The sequence below is a fragment of the Quercus robur genome, chromosome 8 (genome assembly GCF_932294415.1).
Source record: "Quercus robur chromosome 8, dhQueRobu3.1, whole genome shotgun sequence".
NCBI classification, from domain to species: Eukaryota; Viridiplantae; Streptophyta; class Magnoliopsida; order Fagales; family Fagaceae; genus Quercus; species Quercus robur.
In genome coordinates this window covers 51,457,782-51,484,861 of record NC_065541.1, presented here as the reverse complement: position 1 = coordinate 51,484,861, position 27,080 = coordinate 51,457,782, and the positions used below count along the sequence as shown (strand labels likewise).

The 27,080-nt window shown below is 33.0% G+C and overlaps 2 protein-coding genes across 3 annotated transcripts; one reads left to right on the top strand and one right to left on the bottom strand.

The window, feature by feature from the left end:
• The first annotated feature begins 6,166 nt into the window (after positions 1-6,166).
• Positions 6,167-9,859, top strand: LOC126696913 (uncharacterized). Its single transcript, XM_050393669.1, has 4 exons — positions 6,167-6,365; positions 6,927-7,042; positions 9,236-9,315; positions 9,416-9,859. Exons 2-4 carry the CDS (start codon positions 6,971-6,973, stop codon positions 9,681-9,683), a joined length of 420 nt encoding a protein of 139 aa, XP_050249626.1. The 5' UTR covers positions 6,167-6,365; positions 6,927-6,970; the 3' UTR covers positions 9,684-9,859.
• A 2,184-nt stretch (positions 9,860-12,043) lies between these two features.
• LOC126696912 (uncharacterized) lies at positions 12,044-19,604 on the bottom strand. 2 transcript variants are annotated; one of them, XM_050393667.1, is made up of 7 exons: positions 18,368-19,604; positions 17,865-18,090; positions 17,490-17,557; positions 15,702-17,364; positions 15,432-15,601; positions 13,424-13,613; positions 12,044-13,332 (listed from the first exon to the last, which is right to left on the bottom strand). In XM_050393667.1, the coding sequence occupies exons 2-7, from the start codon at positions 18,013-18,015 to the stop codon at positions 12,686-12,688; spliced, it is 2,889 nt and encodes a 962-aa protein (XP_050249624.1). In that variant the 5' UTR covers positions 18,016-18,090; positions 18,368-19,604; the 3' UTR covers positions 12,044-12,685. The 2 variants fall into 2 exon arrangements, with proteins under 2 accessions (XP_050249624.1, XP_050249625.1); XM_050393668.1 differs by lacking the exon at positions 18,368-19,604 and having other exon boundaries at positions 17,865-18,111.
• Positions 19,605-27,080: the final 7,476 nt, after the last annotated feature.

Below are 27,080 nucleotides of genomic sequence, written 5' to 3'. Positions count from 1 at the left end.
CCTCCTCCTTGATTTTTTTTTCTCTCTAGCTTGCTAGCCAGCTCCCTCATCTTCCTCATCCCTCAACTTGCCGGCCAGCTCGCCTACCGCTGAGACCCATCTTGCCGAGACACATCTCCCCAAGCCCCATCGCCGAGACCCCATCTCCCCAAACCCATCTCTCCGAGACCCATCTCCCCAAGCCCCATCGTCAATCTGTTCCGCCGACCCACCCTTTCCGCTGACCCAACTCACCAACCCATGCCGTGTTTGTGCTGTGTTAGTGATTTTTTATTTTGTTTGTGATTGGTGATTTTTTATTTTGTTTGGTTTAGGTTGAGGAAAAAGATTAAGGAATTGGGTTAGCGGTTTTTTCTTTCCTGCTGTGGACTGGAGGTGGTGGATATTTGTGTGTGTGTGTGTGTTTTTTTTTTTTTTTTTTTTTTGCAGATGTTTTTATTATTATTTTAATGAGTTATTTGTATTATTTAAATCAAATAGCTAAAAATATAACTCCATTGATGTTTGGTATGAAGAGGTAAAATAGATCAAATGACTTTTGTAAGTACCAAATAGCTATATTTTTTGCTCTATTGCTATAGATGCTCTTAGGCATATATGTATCCCATGTTAGCTTCCCAAAATTTCCTAATAGCTTCCAAATTTGAGCCACCCTGGCCCTTTTGTTTTCCTTAAAAAGACTTTCCTTAAACTGACAAAAGACAAACATACAAGTACAACTTCCAAATATCCAAAACTGAATGAATGAGAAAAGAGTTATTACATACCAAAACAGAGTAATGGATAGTTATACACTTGACCATGGTGTGTTTACCTCTCTTTGGTTTCCGGGCTTCTTTGGTTTGTATGTACATGTTAAAGGGGGGTACTGTATACTTTTAAAGTTAAAATGCAAAGTTTAACCTCTAAGTTTTATCATAATTTATTTCGGTTCTTAACTTTGTTTTCGTTTATTTCAATTTTCTAAGTTTTAAATTTACTCAATTAGAGTCTTTCCATCAATTTTTGTTTAATTTTTTTTTTCATTGAATAAACTTGAAACTTATAATACTTAAATGAACGAAAAAAAAAAAATTAAAGAACTGAAATGAATTTTATTGAAATTTAGAAGATGCATTTTAGCATACTTAATGATAAAAATTCCAGTACCATACCAAGCCACATCAACTTACCAACTGGTTCTAATAATAATAATAAATAAATAGAAAACTCTTACCTAACCTGATGGTATTTCAAAGTAATTAATATCGTATCAGTGATATGCACTATACCAGCCATTAAATTGGTACCAATATTCCTCTAAAATGTAATGAATAAAATATCGAACTTTATTGAGGATTTTTCAAGTGTTTCGGTGATATAACAAAAGACATTGAAAATTTTAAAAATGTATAATATGTTGTTTAAGCTAATACATTGAGTTAATGAACTTAGACTAATATTCACACTTTTCAAAATTTTTAAACACGTAGATAAGTAAATACATACATCGGAGCATTATCCAGTGGAGACTTTTAATATTCAAAATTAGCATGACGTGAATCAAAATGAACATATAGATATAGACTAGAAAGCGATGCCAAATAGATCCGATTTGAAGGCTCACGTTTATCTTTCAAATCTATTGAAATTTCACAACTCCAAATGAAGGAACTACTATTTCATAATAGATTTTTGGAGGTGAAAGCAAGGGCATAAGAATCCTAGAAGTAGGAGAGAAGGCAATCGCAATTGCATTTCTCAAGCTTGAGATTGTTGAGTGAAGTTCTCATGAACGTCATTCTAAAGCTTATGTGAACGAGTCAAATTTATTAATTGAGCCAAAATTTATTGGGCTTGAGGATTTGGAGTGCAGTGGCGGCTTGATGCATTTGAGGGCTTAAGGCGAAAATTGATTATCTTGTTTTAGATACAGTCCTGTTTGGTGAGCAAGTTTTAACACACATTTTCACATTTTAAACAACCTTACACACATTTCAACACACTTTTTCATCCACACGTATATCAAAAACATCTAAACAACATTACTCAAACTTTTCTACCAAACAGGCCAAGATTAACATGAACTACGTAGAATTTTTTTTTAAAAAAAAATTATAGACAGAAAAAATTTGATAAAATTTTTCATACTTGTTGATGTGGCAGATTGATAGTGGCAAGTAAAAAAGTGGTGTTAATGGTAGACTTAAATGAAAACTAGTAAAAGTTTGCTAACTAAACTATTATTATTATTATTTTTTTAGAAGTGCAACATTCACAATCTTTTTTACAACAAATCCTAAGTTTTAAGTTGTTTTTTGTTTTCTATTTGAAAATATCACTATTATTATTATTATTTTTTTCCATCAATAACAAGTTGTAACAACCTGGTACTTAGCATTAGTTGTAAAAGCGTTGTGAAAAATATTGTGGACGTTACATTTTTCTCTATTTTTTATTTGTTTTTCATCTGGTAAAAAAATATTATTTTATTTATTGATTATAAATAACCCTATTGATTAAAATTTGGGGGCCTTTTTTTTTTACTTAGGGCCTTAGGTGACCACATCTTTTGCTCCAACATTCAGTTGGCCTTGGAGTGCAGATGTAAAGGGAGGTTGAGTTTATCCAAGAAACGAGTAGATGATCTTTGCGGAGCCACTCATCAAATGTAAGATTTGGCTTTGAAACCTTGCCAAATCCATTGGCCTATTTTTGAAAAGAAATCGAAGTCGTTCTTTAGGATCATGACCCAAGAAACAAATATACATACAAAAATATATAGAACTGATCGTACATATATATATATTTATTGAAATCCTGAAACAGTACATTGATATCAACAAGTATCAAAATATTTTGTTATCATGTCCCAACCAAAATGGCCTTTAGTGTGGTAATTGATTCTTAAAACTTAAACTAACAAATCTTCTTTTCATCATTTTGTTCCTTCATCAACCAAATCAACCAATACTCTCTCATGCACAAATTTCCTAAATGAAACAAGTTTATATGTGGACTGGTTGGAGTTAGCAACCATTTATCACACCTTGTTTTTACCCTTTTACCTTTGTATATTCTCCATTATTTGGTTTGCTTTTGGAAATTATTTGCATTTTAAGTGTTAGAATACTAAGGTTTAAAAAAAAAAATGCTATACTTTATCATGAAATAAAATAATGGAATCCTATAGAAGTGTAAACCATAAATCTTACTCACCTCCTATTTAAAATTAAAGAGTTCCACATGTTGGGCATTACTTAATGGGGGAGAATATTGAAATATTGGTTAATGATTGAAATTCAATATTTTCTACTAGTTTAAGCTTCAAATCTGCTCATAAGATAATTGCATGATGCTTCATCAAAAGAATTGCCAGTCTTCTTCTCCCCCCCCCCCCCCCCCCCCCCACCCCCTTTTTTTTAATACCTTCATAAATTTTTTGAGAAAAATATATCTCATCCAACCTTCATGGAATGTGCAAAAAGGAAAATATAATATCTCCTTGGAAACATTATGGAGTCATGAATGAATATTGTGCATGAGAGTCTCAAATTTGTTTTGTTACAAGAGCCAAATTAAATGCTTGAATATCATAAAGTCCATGGCACCTTGCAATTTTGACTCACACAGTGGATCCCAACTTAGCCAATGGATTCTTCATCATTTTTCCATTGTCCTTACTATAATGTGCTTATCATGACATTTAGTCAATCATAACAAAGTTATTATACCAAAAAAAAAAAAAAAAAAAAAAAGCGCTCCAAGAAGTTTGAAACAACTTATTACATAATTTGGAATTACTTGAACCACAACTTTGATAGGAATCTTTCTTCTTGTTGGATATCAATTTCTTTTTCCACTTGTAATTTTTATGTTCCAAGATTACCCATTTATTACAATAAATTCCCCCCCCCCCCCTCTCCCTTTTTTTTATAACAATTTTGGGGTTTTCCCCTATCTATCTATCTATCTATATATATATATATATATATATATATATAGGGATAAGGAGCCTAAGAACATATGCTGGGCCTTGGGCCATGTCTGAGGACGCTTTGTGGTCCAAAAATAGATAAACAGTAATGAGTATGTAAGACTTGAGATCCCATGAGAGAATTATGGGTGAGAATGCTGAGGAAGGTAAGCCGAGGAGGAGTATCTCCTCGGCTAAGCGAAACAGGGGTCAAAAAGAGTGTCTCGTCATCCAGGGTGACCATCCAGAAAATTCTAGTGATAACGATATACGTCATGAATGTATAGGACAACTAGGAGGTGGGAAATATCTAAGGGAAAACTGCTATCACTGCATTGAATGCTCTGCAGCTAACTCTCTAGCCACATTAATGAGGAAGTAATACCTGAATAGTAGTTTTCAGCCTTACAGCTACTCTTCAGAGACTTCAAGAAGGTGCTAATGTGATAGGGATTAACACTAGCAATCTAACCTACACGTGTAAGGCAAAGATGAAGGTGAAGACATAGTATAAAATAGGAAGGAGACAATAAGAGAAAGGGATTGAGAAGTTAAGAGAAAAACACTGTAACAATCAATAATTGAACTTGTAATCTAACTTGATAGAAATATATAAGAATTGATTTCCTCGAACTATGTTGAGGATAATTTTATTTAGAATAAACTAGTCTATCTTCATTTTTTTGTCATCTAAATAGACTCTACTTGTTGTATGATTCATTAAAACTCAGTTTTCCAACCCACTCTCTACAAATTCATTGTATTAGGCTTTTTGGGCTTAAGTTCATTTATCATTTGGGCTGGGGACTCAAATTGCATCTTTACAATATATTAATAGGTAAAGTTTAGAAAAAATCCAATTAGAATTTCAAATTAGAGTCCAATTTTGCGTCATGTGTACTAAATTATTTATTTTTAGAGAGTTTTATTTCCTAATTTTAGAATCAAATGTAAGATCACATCATAAATATTCATCCAAATGAGTTATTGAGTACAAAAACCAAAGAGTGTAGAATAAATGAATTGTAAAAAAAAGAGTGCTTCACAATAACAAAAATTAAGAAGTAATAAAAAATAAAAAAATAAACATAGACAGTTTACATTTTATATATAATAATATTTTTACAAGACTTTTTAAAGAGTTAACAAAATATAAGAATGATTATCAATAGTATTAAAATTATATATATGAGAATTATACTATATATATTTTTTTGTATATCTTTAAATATATCAATATATATACATGGGATTACAAACTGGAGTACTTTGGGTCATTTAACAAGTGCACAAGAAGGGGGTTGTTGATTTGATTTGATTTTTCCAAAGCTAAATGGAAACCTTGCCCAACATGCAGCTAAATGGAGCCCTATCTCCAATCCTCAGGCCTTTAAGTCACTTCCAAACAAACCCCACTCGTCAATTCACAATTCTTATTCCTATATCAAAACATCAGAAAGCATAAAGAGATAAGAGCCTAGGTGAGTGAGAGATGATTAGATCTAATTAAGTTTTCTATTATTTTTCTATTTATTTTATTATTTATTTTTAATTTATATAATTTTCTAGATTTTAAAGATATTTTCAAAGCTATTTAATTGATGTGGCATAATTAAATTGATATATTCGTTGGACCGTTAGCTCACCTAAGTCTCAGGGGACACTAACGGACAGCTAGGCACAATACATTGACGAAAGAGAACAAACATAAATGATATCTAACATTAGGAGTGCGAATTAAAATCAAATTAGAGAATTTACGGAAAACTAATAAAAAGAACATACTTAATTTGAATATAATTTATTTAGATAATATCAAATCTAAATCAATCAAAATTTCGTTTAAAGTTAGATTACTTTACTTTATCCAAAAAGGCAATGGATTTTTAATTAGTTTAAACCAATATTGTTTAATATTATTTTTAGAGTAATGTTACAGACACAAACTATTTTATAACATTTTTACAAAATGTTGATGTGACTAACCTTTTATTGGTTTTCATCTAGGCCCATCATTAATATCACATTTTTCATTTACCAGTAATCACTTACCACATGAACAGTTTATAAAACTTTTTGTAAAATAATTTGTATTTCTAACATTATTCTTATTTTTTTTTTTTTTTTTTTTTGGTAAAATACATTATTCTTATTTTTAATATATATATATATTAGTATATTAGAATGATGATGTTAAAAAAATGTGTAAAATGCAAAAAACAACCTTAAACGTTTTGGGCCGATACTTGCATAATTTTTAAAAATTTCAAATTTGCTCATTAATCACAATTACACAAGTTTCAGTGATAGCGTTAACTACAAACACTATCGAAAGTTTATGCCCAAACAGAGTCTGGACACAAGTACAACGCCCAAACTGTGAATTGATAACAAAAAGCACTTTCTTCAGGTTCTCTTTTTTCCTACGCCTTGGCACAATTCATATATGTAAATTGTGTGTATATATGTATATATGTGTATACGTCGTTTTTGAGTTTACGTGCACACCAAGTGTTTGAGAAATTGACTATGAGAAAGTTTGGCTGTAATAATACTTCAGTATAAGATATAGTTATGGCGCGGTTAGCATCTTCATTGATATTAGATTGGCTGTGATATATAGATTAATCATTTTAAAGGGGTCTTATGTACATTTGAAGAAAACTTGATTCGATAAATCTATATGTAGTGTATGAACAAAGACCCAATGTTTTTCCTTATTAACTTTGGATTTTACATTTGTTGGAAAAAAACATCATGCTCTATTGCACACCCAAGTCAGTGTTTCATTCATTTCAGGCAAATTGAATAATATCCTCATTCATTTAGAATAAGACCTTTTAACTCAACTAGTTGGCAATCCTAGTATTTTCAACGGAGTCATCGACGGTTCAAATCCCCCTACCCCAACTATCAAATTATCGTTGCTTATGTTTTTGAAACACCTTGTATAATAGATGACTCTTTGCAGGTGACTTTGAACATTAATTTTGGAGGCTGGCTAAGAAGTTGCCAATGGGAACTAAAGAGACACCAAAAAAAACTGGCCTTCCACAAATTGTTAAGCGGGATATGGGATTGAAATTGGTAACTATTCCTTATTTTTGAAATCCTAACAATGAACAAGTGATGTTATTGATTACATAGTTGATTCATGGATTTGCTTCTTTAAATTGCATACTGTGGTGAATATTCTAATGTGGCAATTTGTCTTCCTTCCCTCCTCTCTAGTATAAATCTTAGAGTAGGAATATGTTTAATTAGCTCATGCAAAATATTTGGAGAAATTTAAAGTAGTTATAGTAAACATTTAGGAACGCAAAAACCACTACGTGACAACTCAAATGATTATCTATGTGTATTTTTAATTACCATACGGTCCATACCTATGTGGAAAGTCCTAAACGGATTAATGTTCAGATCTCTTAGTGATTAACAATAATAAGTGATTTAATAGTTAATCAAACAAAATTATAATCTATAACTCAACAAGATATGTATATATATTCACAATATACTAACTCAGCAGATTATACATATATACCACAGATAAATAAATACCACATCAATAAGAAATTGGTGAGACATGCCAATGACCCAACAGGTCTGATGGCACCTCCCTAGGTAATACCTAGGGGTTGAGGGTGAGGTTAGGGGTTCCAGTAGTAGAATAGAGATTTCTAATCATTTCAAAAAAAGAAACCCCACTGGATTATAGCTCTGTGGTTTCAACCTCACTTTGCTCACAATGAGATTGAAATATAGGTGGGGTAAATAAATGAGTTCTGTGATATTTGCTTAATTTATTGAGTCTAAAAGAATGCTCAAGATCAAGAATACAATAAGATGAGGGAGAGATTTTTTTTTTTTTTTTTTTGTTTGGCTCTCAAAAGCTCACTCTCTTTCTTTCTCTCAGCTAGAAAAATGAAATGGCTGAAGCTCTAAAGATTTGGTTTTGCTCTCTTGGCGCTTTCTCCAAATGGCAGCAGCCAGCTTGAAGAATCTCCTCTTAGTTTTTTCTGTACAACCAACCTCTAGCCCTTTTCTTTTTGTTTTCATGCTAGCCCATAGCACTCAACTACCCCACTGCATGCATTTAATGGACTTCAAATTAGTCACTTTGGCTCGCTTAAAACAAAAGGCTTTAAGCTGCTTCCTTTACACACTTTGTGGAATTCAAAAACTTAAGGGCTCGCTCAAGCAGGCTTTAATGGCTTGAGCAAGGGGCCTCAATTGCTTTTAAGCAGGCCAAAAACAGGGTATTGATTTGACTCCTAGCTAAGGCATTTCGTGATTTACCCGATGCCTACTTAATGGGGGTATTTAGGCATTCGGGGTTTGCCCCTTAGGAGTGGTTCCACTGGCCCATACCTTGAGGGGAGCTTTGATCGAGAAACTATTGAGGATAAGCAAATTTTACTTTGAGCTGCTTCAGACTTTATTTAATTGAACCAAAAATAGCAACACTTATTCTAAATACACTCACGGATATTAGCCAACTAAAATTTTAACACTATGTAATGGTCATGCTGACTTATTTAAGCTTAATGGGTCATGTGATTAAAATAAATGCGGATGGTCATTTAATCACCACATATATTTTTTTTGGATAAGTTTTTGGTCCTAAGGGGAAGGGGTAGGGAAGACTCAAATTAGTGACCTTCACTTCATGAGGTGAGGTCTCCAGCCAATTGTGCTATTCTTGGAGTCTATTTATTTGTCACATAATGAGTTGGAGGAGGTTACTTCAAACTGATTTGGAGGGAATTTTGTGCCAAAGTAGTAATTACTACATTTTTGAAGTCCTAAAATGTTGGGCTTGTAGAACTCTTCTATGCTTTCTGCTTGATCAGGTGGTTTCTTATCACGTTTTCATTTTATTTATTTTTTATAACTTGTGCTTTCTCCCAATGGGTAACCAGAGGCTATAAAATGCATGAGAGACACTAACACAAAGTACAATCAAAGTAATTAGTATCGTTATATCTTATATTTAGAGTTCAGCATGCATTGGGTATCAATAAAGCCATTAGGTTTATGTGGGCTAATATACTGCATATTTTTCTTATCTAGAGAGCCAAGGGTCATATGGAGTATTTGGGTTATCTTTCACGTCCATAGAATAAACACAGAAGTATGGACACAATAGGGTGGGTAATTATGTACACAGGACAGGTCCTAAGGACAATACATTCTCCACTTTGCTGTTATTGTCAATTCTCCAACCTATGTACAAGATGACTTTTTTGAGCATGACAAATACAATCTACTATTATGCAGGCTGAACAATGGGTTAATAATATGACCAAAGCTGCAGAGAATGAACTGCCAGAAGTAGAATCAGAGGGTCAACCTTATAGGTCAGTATAAGTGTATAACCATCTTTGCTGTCTCTTATAGCTATTAATGTTGATGGGAAATTGTAAGTTGTTCACCAAAATCCTTCACATTTTCCTGTAGGCTTGGATTGGGTGCAAAGGTCTCCCGCCAAGCCAAATTTGGACCTTCAAATGACCCACTTGAAAAGAAACTACGTGCTAAGTTAAACACTGGAAAAAGAAAAGCTGCTATTATTGCCAAGGAATATACTCCATCTGCTAGAGATGGAGGTGATAATGAGGATGACGATGATGATGATGATTTAGACAGCAGAACAAGTGCATTTGACAAGAAGCGAGCAAGAGCTCCTATGACTGTATGTTCACAGGCAAATAAAAAACATAAGTAACTATTTTTCTGTCTGTGGAGTCCTTGAGGGTTCTGTCTCTTTTGTTATCTGTCACATATACTTTTTTTTTTTTTTGGGAATGTCACATATACTCTTCCTGTGGAAGATTTGATTCTATTGAATTAATTTTATATAAAATATTCATTAGAGGTGACGGTGTTAACTTTTGCTTTGCACATGCCTAGTAACATGATTGCGGGAGCTTAAGTTGTACTCCACATTCGTCTTCTTAACAATGCTTTGAATTCACGCTGATGGATATGTAGCTTAAAGATTTTGCAGAGCCCTGATGGGTTCCAAGGAGTTTAAATATTTCTAGGTTAAATTTTTTCTTTAGGAGAATTTCTAGGCTAAACTTGGTCACTCGAAAACATTGTGTAAAAGTTTACATGCTTTCTATAAATTCTGAAAATTATTATTATTATTATTATTATTTTTAATCTTTATACTATGGAGTCACCACTAGCTGTATATAGACGTTATATGTCTTAATAGGTTCCTTTTGTAAACATGACATAGTATTTTAAAATCTATCTCTGCCTCCAAGCGGTCCAAAAAGCCTAACAGGTTCCCCGAAATTCTGGCCTTCCAATATGTTGAAAAATTTTAAGCAATGCTAAAGATTAAACTCAACTCAGTTAACCTTAATCCCAATCAAATTAGGCGTGGATATAGTTTAATAACTAATTGAATGGATCACATGTATTTTTCCGTCATTTTATCACCATATAAAATCATATTATATAGCCGAGAGTCTTATAACTCAATTGAAATCTCTTAGCATTTCTAATGGAGATATTCATGGTTCAAATCCTCCTTCCCCCAACTATCAATTTTAAATTTAAAAAAAAAAAAAAAATTCTATTTATTCCCTCTCTAATGATACTAGTATTTTAGGCTTTTATTGATCTCTTTTTTATTTAATCAAAATTAATTAATTTACTCTTTCTCAACATTGCATTGATTACTTTCAATTGCATATGCCAAATCATCTTAAGCGATTCTTCTTCATCTTTTCCTTAAGAGGAACCACCTTCACCTTGAACTTATGTTTTCACTCTTGATCTCATCTTTCCTAGAATACCTATTCGTCCATCATAATGTTCTCATTTTGGTTGTGCTTGTTTCAAGAACATGTAGCTTCTTAATAGATCAACAATTTGTACCATATCATAATAGGTCTTATACAATTTTATAGATTTTTTATGATTACACCATAATCCTGATTAAGTGTGTGCATAGAACTTGATAACTCAGACCCAATCCAATCTAAAGGCAATGAATTTGTTTTACTTGGGTTGGCTGGGTGTATATTGAGTTGGTTTTTGGTTAAAACTTTAAGTTTATTTATTTATTTTTTTCAATATAAGGAAGTAGTATCTTAACTTTTGGCTAGATTATTTCATTTCCTATCTATGAGATACCTCACAAATTTGGTGGATCGATAATGTGGTGGATGAAACTTGAGACCTTCAGATTTACGATACATCCTTTAAATCCATTGAACACACCTCTTGGATGTCCCCAAATGACATGTCAGTGTAATTTAGTTGAGACCCATTGAACTTGAACCAAATCGATGTAATGCTTACATATTTTATTACATTTATCAAGTTTTAATCGGTGCATCTCATTTCACTCTGTAATCCATATGCCACATCCCTCCCACAATATTATTTGGTATCTCACATTCTCACAAAATCTTGAGCCTTTAGACGTTTTAGTCAAAATAATAGTTCAAAAGGTAAGCCGACAAACCCAATCACCTTGGGGTTGATTTGGATAGGTTAGTTTAGAACATGTAAATTGGTTTGTGTTGGTGGTTTCTTATTCTGATGGGGTCATGTTAGGTTGTAAAATCCCTTAAAACCAACCCAAGTGCAGCCCTTCTTATGAGTTAATGATCTAAGATTTTTAAGGTAATCACATTTTGATACTTCTTGACAATCAACTTTTACCACCCCTTCACGTTCCTATTTCTAGGGTTTTATTATTATTATTTACCCTATTTCTATGTTTTTTTAACTTGCTCTCCGTAAACTCAATTTTAGTCCTGCTTAAAGCCCCTTATTCTAAAATATCCATCCAAACTTACAACTTGGGGTTAACTCTGGTCATAGTCTCATCGAGTAACACAATAACATTAGATTAAGGACTACATTTGTAGTTGTTGTATTTGCTTATATATTAAAGACAGTAGTACATAATAATCTCAAATTACTTCTAGCGAAAAGATAATCTCAAATTACAGATGAGTGACCAGAAATTTTGCTGGTCTTTCAGAACTACCAATAACGGCTGGTACAAGTATATCATATTTTTCTTGTATTGAAATCAGTAATCCATCGCATAACACTCACTTTGAATAGCAAAACACTCCTATTGTGAAGTTACTTTATTTTCCTTCTATGCTACAGAATTAGTAACAAATCACACCACCTTGGAAAATACAGCAAAAAAACAAATAAAATAAAGAAACACGCCCTCAAAACAAAGAAAAGTGAACACAGAGAAGAATAAATGGAATCAAACACACTAAAGAACACACCCTAGACTAAATTATCACATCATATTCTACAAAATCTACAACAGGAACGCCTTTATCATTATTGGGAAAATGCACACTGACCCAGATTTCATACTGGTACTCACTTGAAAGTTGCCATAGAAAACAGGCATTATTTGTATTCTTGCAGGCAGCGCTTGCAAACTGGATTTTCTGATCCCCAATCCAGGAAGGATTCTTTGTTTCGATGATTTTCGCCTATGAGGGCACAAAAGCCACGGTTCTATAATGTCGAAGAGTGTAAGATATCTACAACATTTCAATACACAAGTTAGAAGAAGCCATGTCAAACCGTCCGTCCAAGGGATGTTCAAAGTCCCTCCCAAATGGTGAATGTCACCCGTTTTCCTGATGAACAAGAAACATCGCGCTTTCCTACCGCCTCAACACTAGGTTGGTCAATGTATGGCATGAACGGAAAGAAGTCAATTTTCTTTTACAAGTTGATGCTGCTTCCATCTTCCTCCAACTCAGCTGGAAGGACAGTATGCACACTATCTGGATTTTCATTTATACAGCTTAATATGGCATCTTCCATTAAATCTTCGAGAATGGCTTCACCCATCTCAACACCAATAGCATCAGCATCAAAACGAAGATCCATCCATGTTCCCATCCTTGACATGTCTTTTCTGACAATTTGGTCCAAAGTATGAGGCAGAGGCAGAGGAAGGAGATGCCAATATATCCCTTCCCAAACCTCATAAATAGCATCTTTCATGTTTGGAGCTGGCTTTACGCTAGGCTTTATGAATGACACCCAAGAGAGGAAACTACAATGGTGCCGACAAACCTCCTGGAGAACTTCATCAATACAGTCAAAGAGGAGCTTCTGGTCGTAGCAGAGCTGGTTGGGAAAGAACTCACCCTCGTGAAACAATGATGGGTCAAGAAGCTGGTCAGAAGTATGATATTTCACACAGAATTCATCCCAGTTCAAGCCAGATGCTTGCAGGACTGCTTTTACATATTCAAACATAACTTCATTTTCTTCTAGACAAGTTTTTCCACCGTTAAATTGATTAGCAGCTGAAGATTCATGTTCTTCAAATTGAATCTGTATCGGTTGCACTGGTAGCCTGACTGAAGAATTGTGAATAAATTGACATTAGCCTAATACCCAAAATGAATTGTGAATGTTTCAAGTCATTAAAATTTCAAAATGACTGCCTACCAGGTTGGGATATGGACTTTGTAGGGCTGACGTCGTCCTCTGGGAATAGTGGCTCAAGAACAGATATAGGACTTGGCCGCTCTGGTACCTCGACAACACAAATTTCCAGATTTTCATTTTTCTTGTTGATTAAGGAGTCAGAAGGGGACTCTAGCAGAGAAGATGGCACTTCCTTCTCTTCAAATGATTCCTGGGAGAAGAACAAAAATAGTTGTTAGGATAAAATTATAGATATGGAGGACAAATCCATAAAAGAATAACATAGAGGGATGACAAATTATAGAGTTTTTTTTTTTTTTTTTTTTTTTTGGCTCTGCTTTTAATACATTACAGCAACAACAACAATAAGCCCTAATCCTAAATTTTTAGGGTCGGCTATGGATCCTTAGCAAATTAGTTAGGGTCGGTCACATGAATTCTTTTCCTCCATTATATTCTATTTGAAGTCATATTTTCTATTACTTCTTTAATTGATAAGTCCTTTTTTATTACTTCCACTAATGTTATTTTGGGTCTTCCCCATTACATTTTCTCATTTCCTCAACTTAGATCAACACACTTTTTCATATTAGTGCATTAATTTCTCTCTTCTAAACATGACCAAACCATTTTAAGTGAATCTCTCTCATCCTTTCACCACTATCTTTAAGTAGATTTCTTCATTTTAGATCGTTTTGTGTATTTCTAATTATCCATCTTAACATTCTCATTTTGACTACACTCATTTTATGAATATTTTGCTTCTTAACAGCCCAATGTTTGATACCATAAAGCATAGATGGTTGTATAACAGTCTTATAAATTTTCTCTTTAACTTATTAAATATTCTATGATTACACAATACTCCTGATGCACTTCTCCACGTCATCCACCCAATGACCACCCTACTCTTATCCTATGAGCCACATCCTTTTCAATCTCTCTATCTTTATGAATTATTGATCCAAGTTATTAAAAGTTCTCCCTTTTTAGTATCTCTTACCATCAAGTCTTATCAGCCCTTTGTTTTGTATTTCTACTTACTTTGTTCTTGCAAAATGCATCATTATGTTCCTACATGCTCTTTGGAAAAAGGTCAAAAACTGCAGACAAATCAACCAGCTGCAAGTATATCATCACCCCTGGCCTTTGCCACAAAGGCAAAGCACAAATGGAATTTATCATCTCTGAACACTTCTGTCATTTATATTAAAACTAGTTTAAATGTAAGGAATGGAACATGAAATACCCAAAAAAAAAAAAAAATTACATCATGAAGAAACAATTAAGGTCCTCTTCTTGTGTTTGGAATTCAAAATCATGAGTCACAAGTTTCAGGACTTAAAATTAAAAAGAAAATCTCAATTTAAATTAATTCTCTCATTTTTGGAATTTCATGTATGAATCTCTCAATTTGATAAAAGTAATGGCGTGTACTTATTCAACAACACCACCCCCCCCCCCCCCCCCCCCCCCCCCAACAAAAACACCTAAAAAAAAGTAAAGGCAAGTTAAAGTTAGTATATGATGAAAGTGGTTGTAACATTAATGGAAGAGGTGGCCATCTGAGGACAATGGATACATTTTTTGTTTCTACAAAGGTTAACTTGGATAGTTTTATACTTTTATTAGTTATATACAGGCCAAATTTGATAGCTACACTTAGGATAATAAATTAAAATTTAACATATAAACACACATTATATCCCGAAACAGTACACTAGTATGCAACGTACTGAAATATTTCATTCCAGTGGCATAACCAAAACAGCCACTAGTATGGCATTTATGATATTGAGATGTAGAGCTGGTAATACTGGTGGCAGTGATGAGTTATAGAGCTTGGAATTATGAGTCTCGGTTTTTAATAAGGGCATGTAATCCTCTCATTTATGAAGATTTTGAGTTCTTTAGTAACTAGAGATCCAATAGTTTTAGACAAATGAGCACTGGATTTCAACAATATCATAGGAATTTAAAATCCATGCCTGCAATTCCTAGGAAAAGGATAGTACCTAAGATCTATTACCTGTTTCAAGCTTTCGCTATATCCTTTATCATCACAAATTTCAGAAATATCAGCATTTTCGTCATCTCTGGTAATTGAAGAGTCACTTGGATCAGGATGAGCATCCAAGACACTAATCTCTTCCTGTACTACAATTTCATTCACGGTCACTTCTACAGTCTTGACAACTCCTGCAGAAGTAATGAATAAATAAGCACTAAAGAATCCAAAAAGCTAAAAAAAAATGAAAATGCTACTCACAATAAATTGGACAGTTGAAAAAAATAATACCTTCAGGACTTATCTCATCATCAGCAGAAACAACAACTTCTTCCACTCCATTATCATGAAAAATATCATCTGAAATACTTGGATTTGAGTTAACAGCTTGTACTTTATCATCAGGGCTGTCAGAAATGGACAACTCACTCTCTAGGTTTTGTGCTGCACGACCTAAAGGGCTGGCATTGTTTTCTCTTTTGGGAGACTGTGTACTTGAATTGACCTTCCTAGATTTTCCACAGGCAGAAAACCTCATCTGTGCAGTTACAAATTTATCCTCCCAGTCCCTTGCGGGACTGCCAACAGGAGTTGAGTTATACTCAGGAAGAGAGAGAATTCTCCCTAGGGTTTTAGGAGTTTGTTTGCTTGAACAATCTACACCTTCTTCCCCTATGCTCAGCATCTCAGACAGATGTTTCTTGGCTTCAGTGTAGATATTAGATGCCCTTTGCTTGGGATAACCATCAATTTGATGTTCCTTACTTATTTCAGCATCTTTCAGTTTTCCAGTCTTGTCTCCTTTCTTGACATCAACAGCAGGTCTGACAACTCTTTCCATATAGAAATGATCTTTACCTGGAGAATTTCTTCTTGCATTTTCCTTATCAGTCCGTGTCTCACCATCTCTCAAACTTTGAAGCTTATGAGGAAAATTACCAGAAAATGCAGTAGTAGAGATTCCATGCCATTCCTTTCCCATGGCACTTTTCAGCTTTCTCTTAATTTCAGCAAGAAAAAAATGTGCACCAACTCTCTCAGTCAATCCTTTCTCTCCAACAAGTTCTGGTGAAGAGCCAAGACTACTTTCAGTTTTGGAATTTCGCAAGCCTGCTGGTCCAGGCTTCAAAATAACAATTCTATTTGGGGTTTCAGAATTTGCATTCTGTTTCAGTGGGTTTCTTTCCTGAGACTTGACCTTTCTCCTGAAAAAGTTACGCTGCTGCTTACGACTGACAAGCTCCTCAGATTGTCCTAAACCACTGAGCTCCAGTTCTGACATATTGGATCCTGGAAGTGACTTGGGTTCTTTGCCTTTCCCTACCTGGGAATCCTGCAAATTTAGAACATGTTTTGCCAAAAGTGAGTTTGGGTCTTGTACTAGTTTCAGAAGCAATTCCTCATCTGAACATAAAATCTCAAGTGCACCAATGAGTTCTTTGGAGTGGAGGTTTTTCCCATTTTCTTTGAGATGTTTTGCATTTATAAACTTCTGATTTATAAATTCTTTGATGGCCTTGCTCAATTTCTCAAAATCAGAATGCTTCAGGTTCGATTGCATTTGAACTTCATCAACCTGGTCATGCTTCACTGTACTTAAACTCTTTTGATGGATCCAGTGACAGAACTCTTCCATTATTTCATCTATACCAACATTATCTATTGATTGTTTCTCTGAGTTCTGATTACAAGAGCATTCCGTTTCCAAGATTTTATCGGCATCCAAGTCATGCTTGTCCATATCATGGCTTTTCTTGCGACTCTTTTTTGTTTTTATGTGCTCCATATTTAGGTGGCTTTCATTTCCTGACTTGCTCAGTTTTATTTCTACTTCAGCATTGCCATTGCCCTTCTTGAGGTCTTGTTCATTGAACATCTCCTCTTCTATGAGTTTCTTCACACTCGGCTTACCAGCATCAGTTGTCACTAATACTGTTGTACTGTCTTCACCATCCTGAAACATTATAATTTAGTATTATTGAAACAATATCACGATCACTTATTTCCACAAGATAGCACCATATTAAAGTAACCAACTTCACACTAAATTTGGCCATCGGACTAAATGGCAAGACTTACAAGAGTGCCTTGATTATCTTCATCTAAATCAGACAACATCTCAAATTTATTCTTTGAATATCCAGCACCTGCAGAAAGGAATAGAAATTTCAACAAATAAGGATCAATGCCTTATTTCAGAAAGAAAACACATGTAAATCGACATGTTAACTATTGACTATTGTCTTGCAAAATACCTTAAAGAATCCAAATCCAGAAATCACACATGAATAATAAATGGGGAACAACGTTAATTTTTTTTAACAAATAAAAATAGGAAAAGCTTGCATGTTTTACAAGTAGCATTTTGTCCAAACCAGAAACATTCCATATAAAATAAATGTTTGTATCTATGTTTTTATTATTGAAAGTCTGAATAACAAACTGAATTCTTACCAACAGCTTGCCTGCTCCCACGCTTCCTATCTGAAAGCAGCCTCCGAGTAGTGCGACCCTGGCGGAAGTCAAAGATACTGATCAAGCCCCACATACAGCCTGACTGGTCTTTTTCATACCGCACAAGGCGTCTCTGGGATCTCTTCCCCATGTTGAATGAGTGATTCTTGAATTCAATTTGGCTTTGTTCAATCAAAATTACACACCAGTAATACCCACATTAAACCTGATAAACAGAAAAAAGAAATAATATAGAAGCAGCATAAGTCTATTAACCAGAAGTATCAACGATCTCCTTCTCTCAACACTAGGGTCACAGTTGCTGCAATGTTAACAAAACACCGGATTTAAATAGGAGTACTATATTGGTCATGCAAATCATGGTACAACTACAAAAAATTTGTTTTCCACATATGAAATGCAAAAAGATCTTACTAATTAGTAGCAAGTTGTTAATTTGATATAATAAAAGCAAAGAATTGTGATCATAAAGAAACAAGTACCTCAAATTTAAAGCCCTTAGATGAACAGCAATCTAGCTGGACTAACAGAGAAAAAAAAAAGACGAACAAATTCCAATTCCAACCCCTCAAGCTTTCAACAGTGTAAAGCTCAAGCTAATGAAGCTTTCTTTGGATGGCAAGGCATCAAAGCCTTCTTTTTTAGTCTACAAGCCTTAAACAGCATCCCACATACTTCACAAAGCTCAAAATCCCGGTATTCTGGCCTTCCCTTCAAAGAAAAGACCATTTAAGATAACTAATCCTCTCAACTTTAACTGATGCCAAATTGGTCAAACCTCAATAATTCAGCCTCAAATTTCAGTGAACAATCCAATTACCAACTCTGTGAAAAAATGTGATCAAAAGCTTGAGGATCACAAACCCAAATCCCACAACCACTACAGTTGAATCCAACTTTGATGATTTCTATACAACTGGATTGATGATTCTGGAAATTGCACCGTCAATCTTTGCCAAAACCAATTGAAAAAATTTTCATCCGATGCAAATGCTTCAGCTACCAAAACAACAATAAATATCTTGGAAAGTCAAAACTGCAAGTCTCTCCAACGTACCATCAAAGACCCCCCAAAAATAGAACCCACTTGAAACACTCAAAATCACTCACTTTCAAAAAATCCAAACTCTCTGAATTCTCCACCAAGTGTCAAAGCTTGAATCACCAAGAGAGAAGCCAAGAAAACCAAAGCTTTCTAAAAGTACCCAGATGAAAATTCAACAAAATTATACCAAAAACGAAGACTTTTTTTCCCTTGTGGGTATCTATTCTTTGTGACAGCCAGAAAGAGAGGTTGAAATGCTTATCTAGCACCGACCCATTATTTTTTTTACGTAAGAATTTTGTTCTGAAATGGGGCAGCCATTAAAGACTGAGAAAAGTGGAGGTGTGGTGAGGTGGTGAAAGAGAAAGAAGAAACCTTTACAATGTTGTTGGGTGACAGTGGAAGAATACGTGACAGTTGGGGTAGAGATTGCTAGTGTGGGACCCATTAAGAAAGAGAGTTCTTCTGAGCACTTTGATAGTGACCTTTGTGTGTAAGAAAAGTTTGGTCTGTCTCCATTTTCTCTGCTTCTACAGCTTCATCTTCAACCACCATCAAGGTCACCACCACCAACGCCACCACCACCCCTTTGGATTTTCTCTCTCTATCTCTATCTGTGTGCGGGTGTGAACTGTAAAATTCTGGTATTTATTTGTTTGCACTTTGTTTGTGTTGCGTTGCTGCAGGTAGGTACAAACAATTGTACAAAAAAGGAACTGGTCCAAGAGTTGACGTGTGCCGTTCAGTTCTTATCAAAGTTTTTTGAGCGTTGAAAAAATTGGAAATGAGATAGAGACTTGGGAGGGAGGGCTAATTATGTTTTTTAAAACTTATTTTAAATGTGTTTTTTTTAGCTAACATTTAGCATGTCATAAATTTTTAAAAGGATTTACTAATGTGTACTTTAGGATATATATATATATATATATATATAAAAGTAAAAAAATTTAGAAATTTTTTTGACAATTTTTCAATTTTATATAAAATATTTTTTATAAATAGATGATTAATGTATACTCTAAGAATATACGTTAACGGAATCCATTTTTAAAATCCAAGCAGAAATAATATAGAATCTGTGGTTTTATCACAAAACTAAATATCTAAAATACAAAATTACAAGCTAGTTTCTATCTTATTATTAATATATATACAAACTAGTTACATTCTAACTTAAAAAAAAAAAAAAAAAAAAATACAAACTTGTTACATTGTCAAAAAAGAAAACCATTAATTTTTTTCAAATTTTTTTAATCTAGAAAAACCATTATTTTGTTGTCTTTCTATATAATTTAATTTTAAAAAGACTCCAGATTTGTCCAAACAAGGTAGCTGTTCATCTATAATTATGTTGACCTATTATAAACATAAAGGATATGAGAATATGTTGTTAATCCTAATGGGGGAAAATTGGTAAATACCTTTAATTTTGAAATTATGTAGCAAAATATCCATCTTTTCAAAGTATTTAGCAAAATGCTCCTGTTTTAGAACTCAATTTTAATAAAATCAAGTTTTGTGTAAAACTTGATATCCTCAAAATCGGGTTTTATATGTATTTTTGAGTAGAACTCGACATTAGCGAAATATGCATTTGACATTGCTAATGTCGAGTTTTACCTGGAACTCGAGTTTGTTGAAATTGAGTACAAAAAACAAAGACATTTTGCTAAATACTTTAGAAAGGGAGGTATTTTGCTACATAGTTTTAAAATCAAGGCTATTTACCCATTTTGCCCTAACACAAACATTGATTTGTTAAAATACTCAAGTTAGCATTTGTATTTGGATATCTAAAAAAAATACATATTTTACACACTCAAAAACTTATCTATTTTAACATCCTATTTTATAACTCACCCAACATCTCAATTCTTATTTTTCAACCCTATTTTCATTTATTTATTCATTTCTCTCTCTTCCACTCATTTTCTATCTCTTCCTACTAAACAAACCAAATAAAATAATATATTTTTGTTTGTATATATGCAAAATTGTTCATAGTTGCTATAATTTTTTAGCAATAGCAACCTAGATAAAACCATGTTTTGGGCCTCTAAGAAAATAAAATGGCAATTTGGAAGGTTTTACACCTCCCAATGCTAATGCTTATATTAAGGGATGTAATATGGGAAAAAACTGCATTAAGTATAGCTTAAACTTAACACGCCCCATATTTTAAGTTTAAAAAGGTTGAAATTTGGTGCAATAACAAGTGCCCTCCACTTAAGCAATGTGTTCTATCTTCATGTTTAAGATCAACCTTTATAGAAATAACTGGTAATGTTACTTACCAATCATTTCTCTTAAACCTCGTAAAAATATTAGGATATTTAGGCGTGGTTTGGATAGCTGAAAAGCAAAAGTCTACGTTTCCTTTTTTTTTTTTTTTTTTAGCTGTGATTTTTGACTTTTCTGTCAGTGCATTATTCACCCAGCAAAATGATTTTTGACTTTTTTTTTAGTGCACTATTCACCCAGCAAAATAAGCGGTAGACAGTGCACACTAGTGGGTCCCATGCACTGTTCATGGGACCCACAAACCTCGCTTTTTTAGCAATTTTTCATTAAAAATGGGTCCCATGGCATTATTCACACATTTAAAAATTATTTTGCTATGGTGTTTTCAATTTTCAGCAAAATAAGTTATATCCAAACGGACCCTTAGTGTTGACTGAATTCTGCATGAAAATTTTTAGTTGTAATTGCGATGTTATTGAGGATCAAGTTCAGATAAAAGCCCTCCAAAGTGCATCACCACGAAATTTGAGCAAGTGAATTGGTACTTCCTGATTGACTTTTTGAGAAAATTGATAATTTTCAAAAAAGAAGTTACATAGAGATTTATTTAAAACTCGCTAAACATTAGGTTGAGCAAGTTTGTAAAGGAAATTCATGTACTATCCTTTTTAGAATATTTTTATAGCCAATCAAGCCTTAATTGTGACACCTATATGAATGAAATTAAAACCGTAAATCAACATGAAGGCTAAGACTATATATTTCCCTTGAGAAATCCTTGGTAGCCTCTTTACGTTTACCCTCTCCAAATTGACCAATTTTTTGAGAGGAAATTTCATCCAAACACTAGGTTCATCATTGAGTGTTATTGGCTTATTGCTGGAAATCACAGAAATAATCACATATCTTCAAGTAGCCTTGGAGTAACAAAGAGATTGCTTTGCAGTTGGCAATTGATTTGCGACATTGGTTCACTGTGAAGAGAGAGTGACTAGTTCAACTTTTTGCAGTAGGAGTGGGGGGCTCGGGCTCATATACAAGTTCAATTACATATATTGGAGGTTTTGTAAGTTGTATTATATTGCAACTATCTTCATAATAGATTGTTGAATTGAGCTAGGCTCTATAGCGATTTTATCATTTGGGTTTTCACTTTGTGAACAATTCATCTTGTATGTGTGCGTGAATTGTGGTGAAATGGCTGGTTTATAGTTTTATTCATATTGTGCATTGGAACGGTTAATTAACCACTTGGATAATTAATTATATAAATTATTTGAACGCCATGTTTAAGAGTCTAAACACATAACTTAAAAAAAAGTAGGAGTCTTTACATTTGATACAATCTTATATAAAAGTTAAGTTTAAGTTACACATAATATAACTATGTATTGCTAATAGTCTTGTACTGAATTGGTTAGCACCTTGTTCTCATATTTTCAAAGGAAATATTCGGAGTTTAAATTCTCATTTTCTATTATAACTATTGACTTAAAATAAAAACTATTTATTAATAGGCAATACTCTCTGTTTTGTATTTAGCATTTTTGTAAAATTTCACATTACACGCATGAAGCATAGAAAGAACAATATAACCGAATGGTAGGATTATCATAGTACTTTTTCCAACAAAATAATATTAAGAAATATAATACTAATAACAAAATGTTACATCATGATTAATTTGAACATAATCTCCTTTCAATATCCAAACAATAAATATCATGTTTTTTCTTTCATGACATATGGTATGACACACTTCATATATATATATATATATATATATTTCCGTTGAGAATTGACACAGTTCATTAATTTTTCATTATTTTTGGTAAAGCATTAATTTTTCATTGTTGATCTCTGTATTTTTCATGCCATATCATATGTCAACAATTTCATGCCGAATCAGATGTCAACAATGAAAAACATGACATGTCATTTTTGCACTTATTTTCAATGGTCTATTATGAAATCATTTCCTGCTCTTTTACAAATCACTTATGCTTTAATTAAATTTTAAGCACAAATTTACTTACTTTGCCATAAACTAATTGACACTTTCCATTAAAAAAGTTAGCTAGATAAAACAAATTTCGATAATTTTGTGTAAGAATGAAAAGTAGCAATTTGAGAACTTTTAACTAGCATATCCAACAGAGATAAAACATATATCATTGATAAATTAAAATTCCCAGATTGTAATCAAATTTTGGGTCATTGAATCTATTCGTTGAAGACTTTTTGCCGACATGATGAACTGACGCTAGGGCTTTCAATATGGTTATGGAGTACTATAAAATGTAAATTATAAGGTTCATTTGCAACTCACTTTGCTTTTACTCTTTGACCCATATATGCCAATGATGGTTGAGTTTTGAATTCAAATTTTGCCTCCTCTTGAAAGGCTCCAAGATAAGATTTAACTTATGAGTTTTTCTTTTTAAAAGATTGAATCATAGATTCATACTATATAATAAAAAGTTTATAGAAATGAAATACTAATATATGAGTATATTCCAAACACACACACACAAACCATAGTCCAACGGGGACAGGGTCTAACATATTATTGCTGGTGATTGATCATTGATCTCATATTCTGCAGTTGTACCAAAAGAATTCTTTGTTGGATTTATTGCATGTGTGATTGGCATGTTTGTTAATAAGCTTTATATTATCATATTTTGGATTTGGTGCTGAATTAGATATCAGCGGAATGAATTAGTTATAACCATCAACCTTTAGAAGAATTTTATTTGTTAAGAACATAGATTAAATAATTTAAAGGTAAGGTTTCAATTGGTACGGCTGAAGAATGAAACTAAACCAGTTTATGTTCTTACTTATAACTTTTTAAATTTTTCACTTTTTCTTAACTATAGTTTTTATCTTTTTAAAGTTTCACTTCTTCTTAACTATAATTTTTAGTCAAACCCCACTTATTTTATCATTTATGCACATTAAAACAAACTATACCAAACAGATACTGAACTTGTTTTCTTTTACTGAATCTTAAAACAATTTTATTAATAAGATGGTAACGTGGTTAAACATTTTTTTCTTTTTTAAACTAACATGGCTCGACCTTTGATAAACTGGAGCAAAATGCAAAACCTTCCGGGCAGTTGCTGTCGGTGCGATTCTAACAGCCTAGCATTTATTTATTACGTTTTCTTTTATACAAAACTTTTATTTATTTATTTTTATTTTTATATGAAAAATAAGACCATGAATTGGAATTATTTCTAGGCATGAACCACCTCATTTTTCCTCATATTTTTATTAAGTTTTATATAAAATTAAAGTTATTTTGAAACAATGCTAAAATCACAAAAAAATTCACAATATTTTTCATAATAATTGAGTTGGTAAGTTTTTACTAGTTCTCATTTGAACATGCCATTAATATCACTTTTCTACTTATTACTAACAATCTGTCACATCAACTAAGATTGCGTTTGACATTGGCTCAAAAAACTAGTTTTTTTTTACTATTTAGCTTATTTTTTGTACTATTCATGGGTTTTATTACACTTTTTGATACTATTTATAGGTCTCACTATACTATTTCAGTTACCTTTTAGTTTTATTTACAATACTTTCAGCAAAAAAAATTTCAGTTTCAGCTAAATAAACTATTCCCAAATAGATTGTAGATATAATTTTTTTTGTTAAATTTTTGTGTCCATAGACTTTATATTTATTTTGAACTAATTAAAAATTTTTTTTCCCTGTTTTGTTTTTTTTGTACAATGCCTTTAGGTAAATAAGACCGTTGTATAGTTATTTATTGTCCTAGTCTCAAACTAGCATACTATACTAGCATTTGATAATAAAAAAAATGGCTAAAATTTATTTGGTATAAAATAATATCAATTTGGTTCCCACAGTACAAGGTTGAATGGGAAATATAATAGTTGGAGTAATGTACGGCAGAGGAACTGAAAACTGAGGCATACAAATATTTCGATGCCAATATCAATGCGCGTTGTCCCTGTTGCATGTGAGGGGCAGTTGGGCCTAAAAAGTCAGTTCAGTTGGAGCCCCACAAATTGAAGGGAGTTGGGTCCACACTTTTACCAACTCTAAGGGCAATTATTTTTCGATGAGAAAAGCCCATATAATGAGACAATAGGTCCCCCCTAGGCCCCCACCACATCCTCTCTTCTCTTCTCACTCTTTGGCTTTATCATGCATCTTGTCTTATTTGATGCCGACAAAAATATAAAGAAGAATAATGTCCAATTGACAAATTAAATAGGGTATGAAATAACAAAAAATACGGTGCTAATGAACGCTAATTTATAATCGCATTTTGGACAAACTGAAAAGTGTTGTGCAGTAGTGTAGTAATAATAATAATAATAAGCCATAAGGTGAGAATAAAAAAAAATATTTGTAGGCCTCCTATTTATGTCGTATCCAAGTTTTGGAATCCACTAGAGTCATCGATATTAGTTTTGCTTTAAGCGTACCTATCCCATATATTAAAAAAAAAATGTTTAAAGTGTACATAAATAATTAGGTTCTTCTTCTATTAAAAAAAAAAATGCAATTATGTTTTGTGGACATTTGTTGGTAAGTTCAACAGATTTAAAGGATATATATAAAATTATGAAGTCTTAAGTTTCAACTACAACATTATCAGTTTAGGAAAAAAGTAAAATAGTACAGTTAAAAGTTGGGACGTTACTTCCACACACAAACAAATATATATATATATAAAATGTAAGTAGGTTTTAAAGTTACCAATCGGGGACCACCATTATAAAATGGAGCACCAAATGAATTGCTTAATTACTCACACTAGGTCTAGGAAGCAACTTATTTAGGATAGTGACAAATAGAGAGGTTAATATGCATCTCACACTCTTATAATTTCGTTGAACAGTTTAACTAATACAAGAGAGAGAGAGAGAGAGAGAGAGAGAGAGAGAGAGAGAGAGAGAGAGAGAGAGAGAGAGTTTCTGCATGTCAACTTTGAAGCAGCTTTTTTTTCCCTTGCTTGCACCGAAAGATATTAAAAAAAATAGCTAAAAGGGAAGTTGATGAGAATTGGTGGAATTCGCGGTCCTCATAAGGACCCATTTCTAATTCAATGATTAGATATTATTATTATCCAGCAAATTTCTGTCAACATGCAAATGGAGAGACACATAGTAGGAAGTGGGAACTACTTGCAGTTTTTCCTTATATGCAAAGCAAGAATATTGGAATACTACAAATTTAACCTCTTTAGAAAATGACCGGGGTTGTTTAAGCTAGGGGCTTAGGTAACAAGCTTCATAATTACACTGTTTGTTGCAACTAATTTAAGTTCACCAAAAAGTTTTCCTAGAAACAATCAATGACTCGTTAGGGTGCAACATAAGATTTTCCACATAATAATATTTTATGGGCGCATAGTCAATTTGAGGTTAGATTATTCGATTAGGTCATAATTGGGTGGTTATGACTTATCACAAAAATGTAAGAACAAGTGCTATCAGTCTATCACCCCTCTTACCATGATGTTTATGTTGTACTATTCCCTTGCCGTGTGAGTAATGTGATTAGTTATATATTGGTATTAAATATGGGATACTAATGATAAGAATGTGTGTTTAATATAGCATAATTGAATCTGAACTTGTTAGTTTAAGCTTTTAGGTTAAGTGGTGTTCCTACTTTCTATATGTTATATTAAGCCCTCAATTGGAGTCTCTCCAAGGTGTTCTTTCCTCAACAGTTTGTTAGATCGAGATATCAATATAGAGTCAATGAACTTGTAAAACTTGTACTATTGTCATGCTAATATGACATTTCATAACTTATTCTCAATATCATAGGTTTTGGGTCAAGTGGTGTTGTTATTACCGTTGTAGAATAAACCGAAGTACAACTCATATGAATTCTAATATATATATATA

What these genes read in the sequence shown, in the direction of transcription:
- LOC126696913 (XM_050393669.1), top strand. Translation starts at nt 6,971, where the DNA reads ATGGGAACTAAAGAGACACCAAAAAAAACTGGCCTTCCACAAATTGTT. An exon ending in GGGATATGGGATTGAAATTG is followed by an intron (nt 7,043 to 9,235) that starts GTAACTATTCCT and finishes ACTATTATGCAG; the next exon opens with GCTGAACAATGGGTTAATAA. An exon ending in TCAGAGGGTCAACCTTATAG is followed by an intron (nt 9,316 to 9,415) that starts GTCAGTATAAGT and finishes ATTTTCCTGTAG; the next exon opens with GCTTGGATTGGGTGCAAAGG.
- LOC126696912 (XM_050393667.1), bottom strand. Translation starts at nt 18,015, where the DNA reads ATGGGGAAGAGATCCCAGAGACGCCTTGTGCGGTATGAAAAAGACCAG. An exon ending in AAGATAATCAAGGCACTCTT is followed by an intron (nt 17,365 to 17,489) that starts GTAAGTCTTGCC and finishes ATAATGTTTCAG; the next exon opens with GATGGTGAAGACAGTACAAC. An exon ending in TGATGAGATAAGTCCTGAAG is followed by an intron (nt 15,602 to 15,701) that starts GTATTATTTTTT and finishes TTACTTCTGCAG; the next exon opens with GAGTTGTCAAGACTGTAGAA.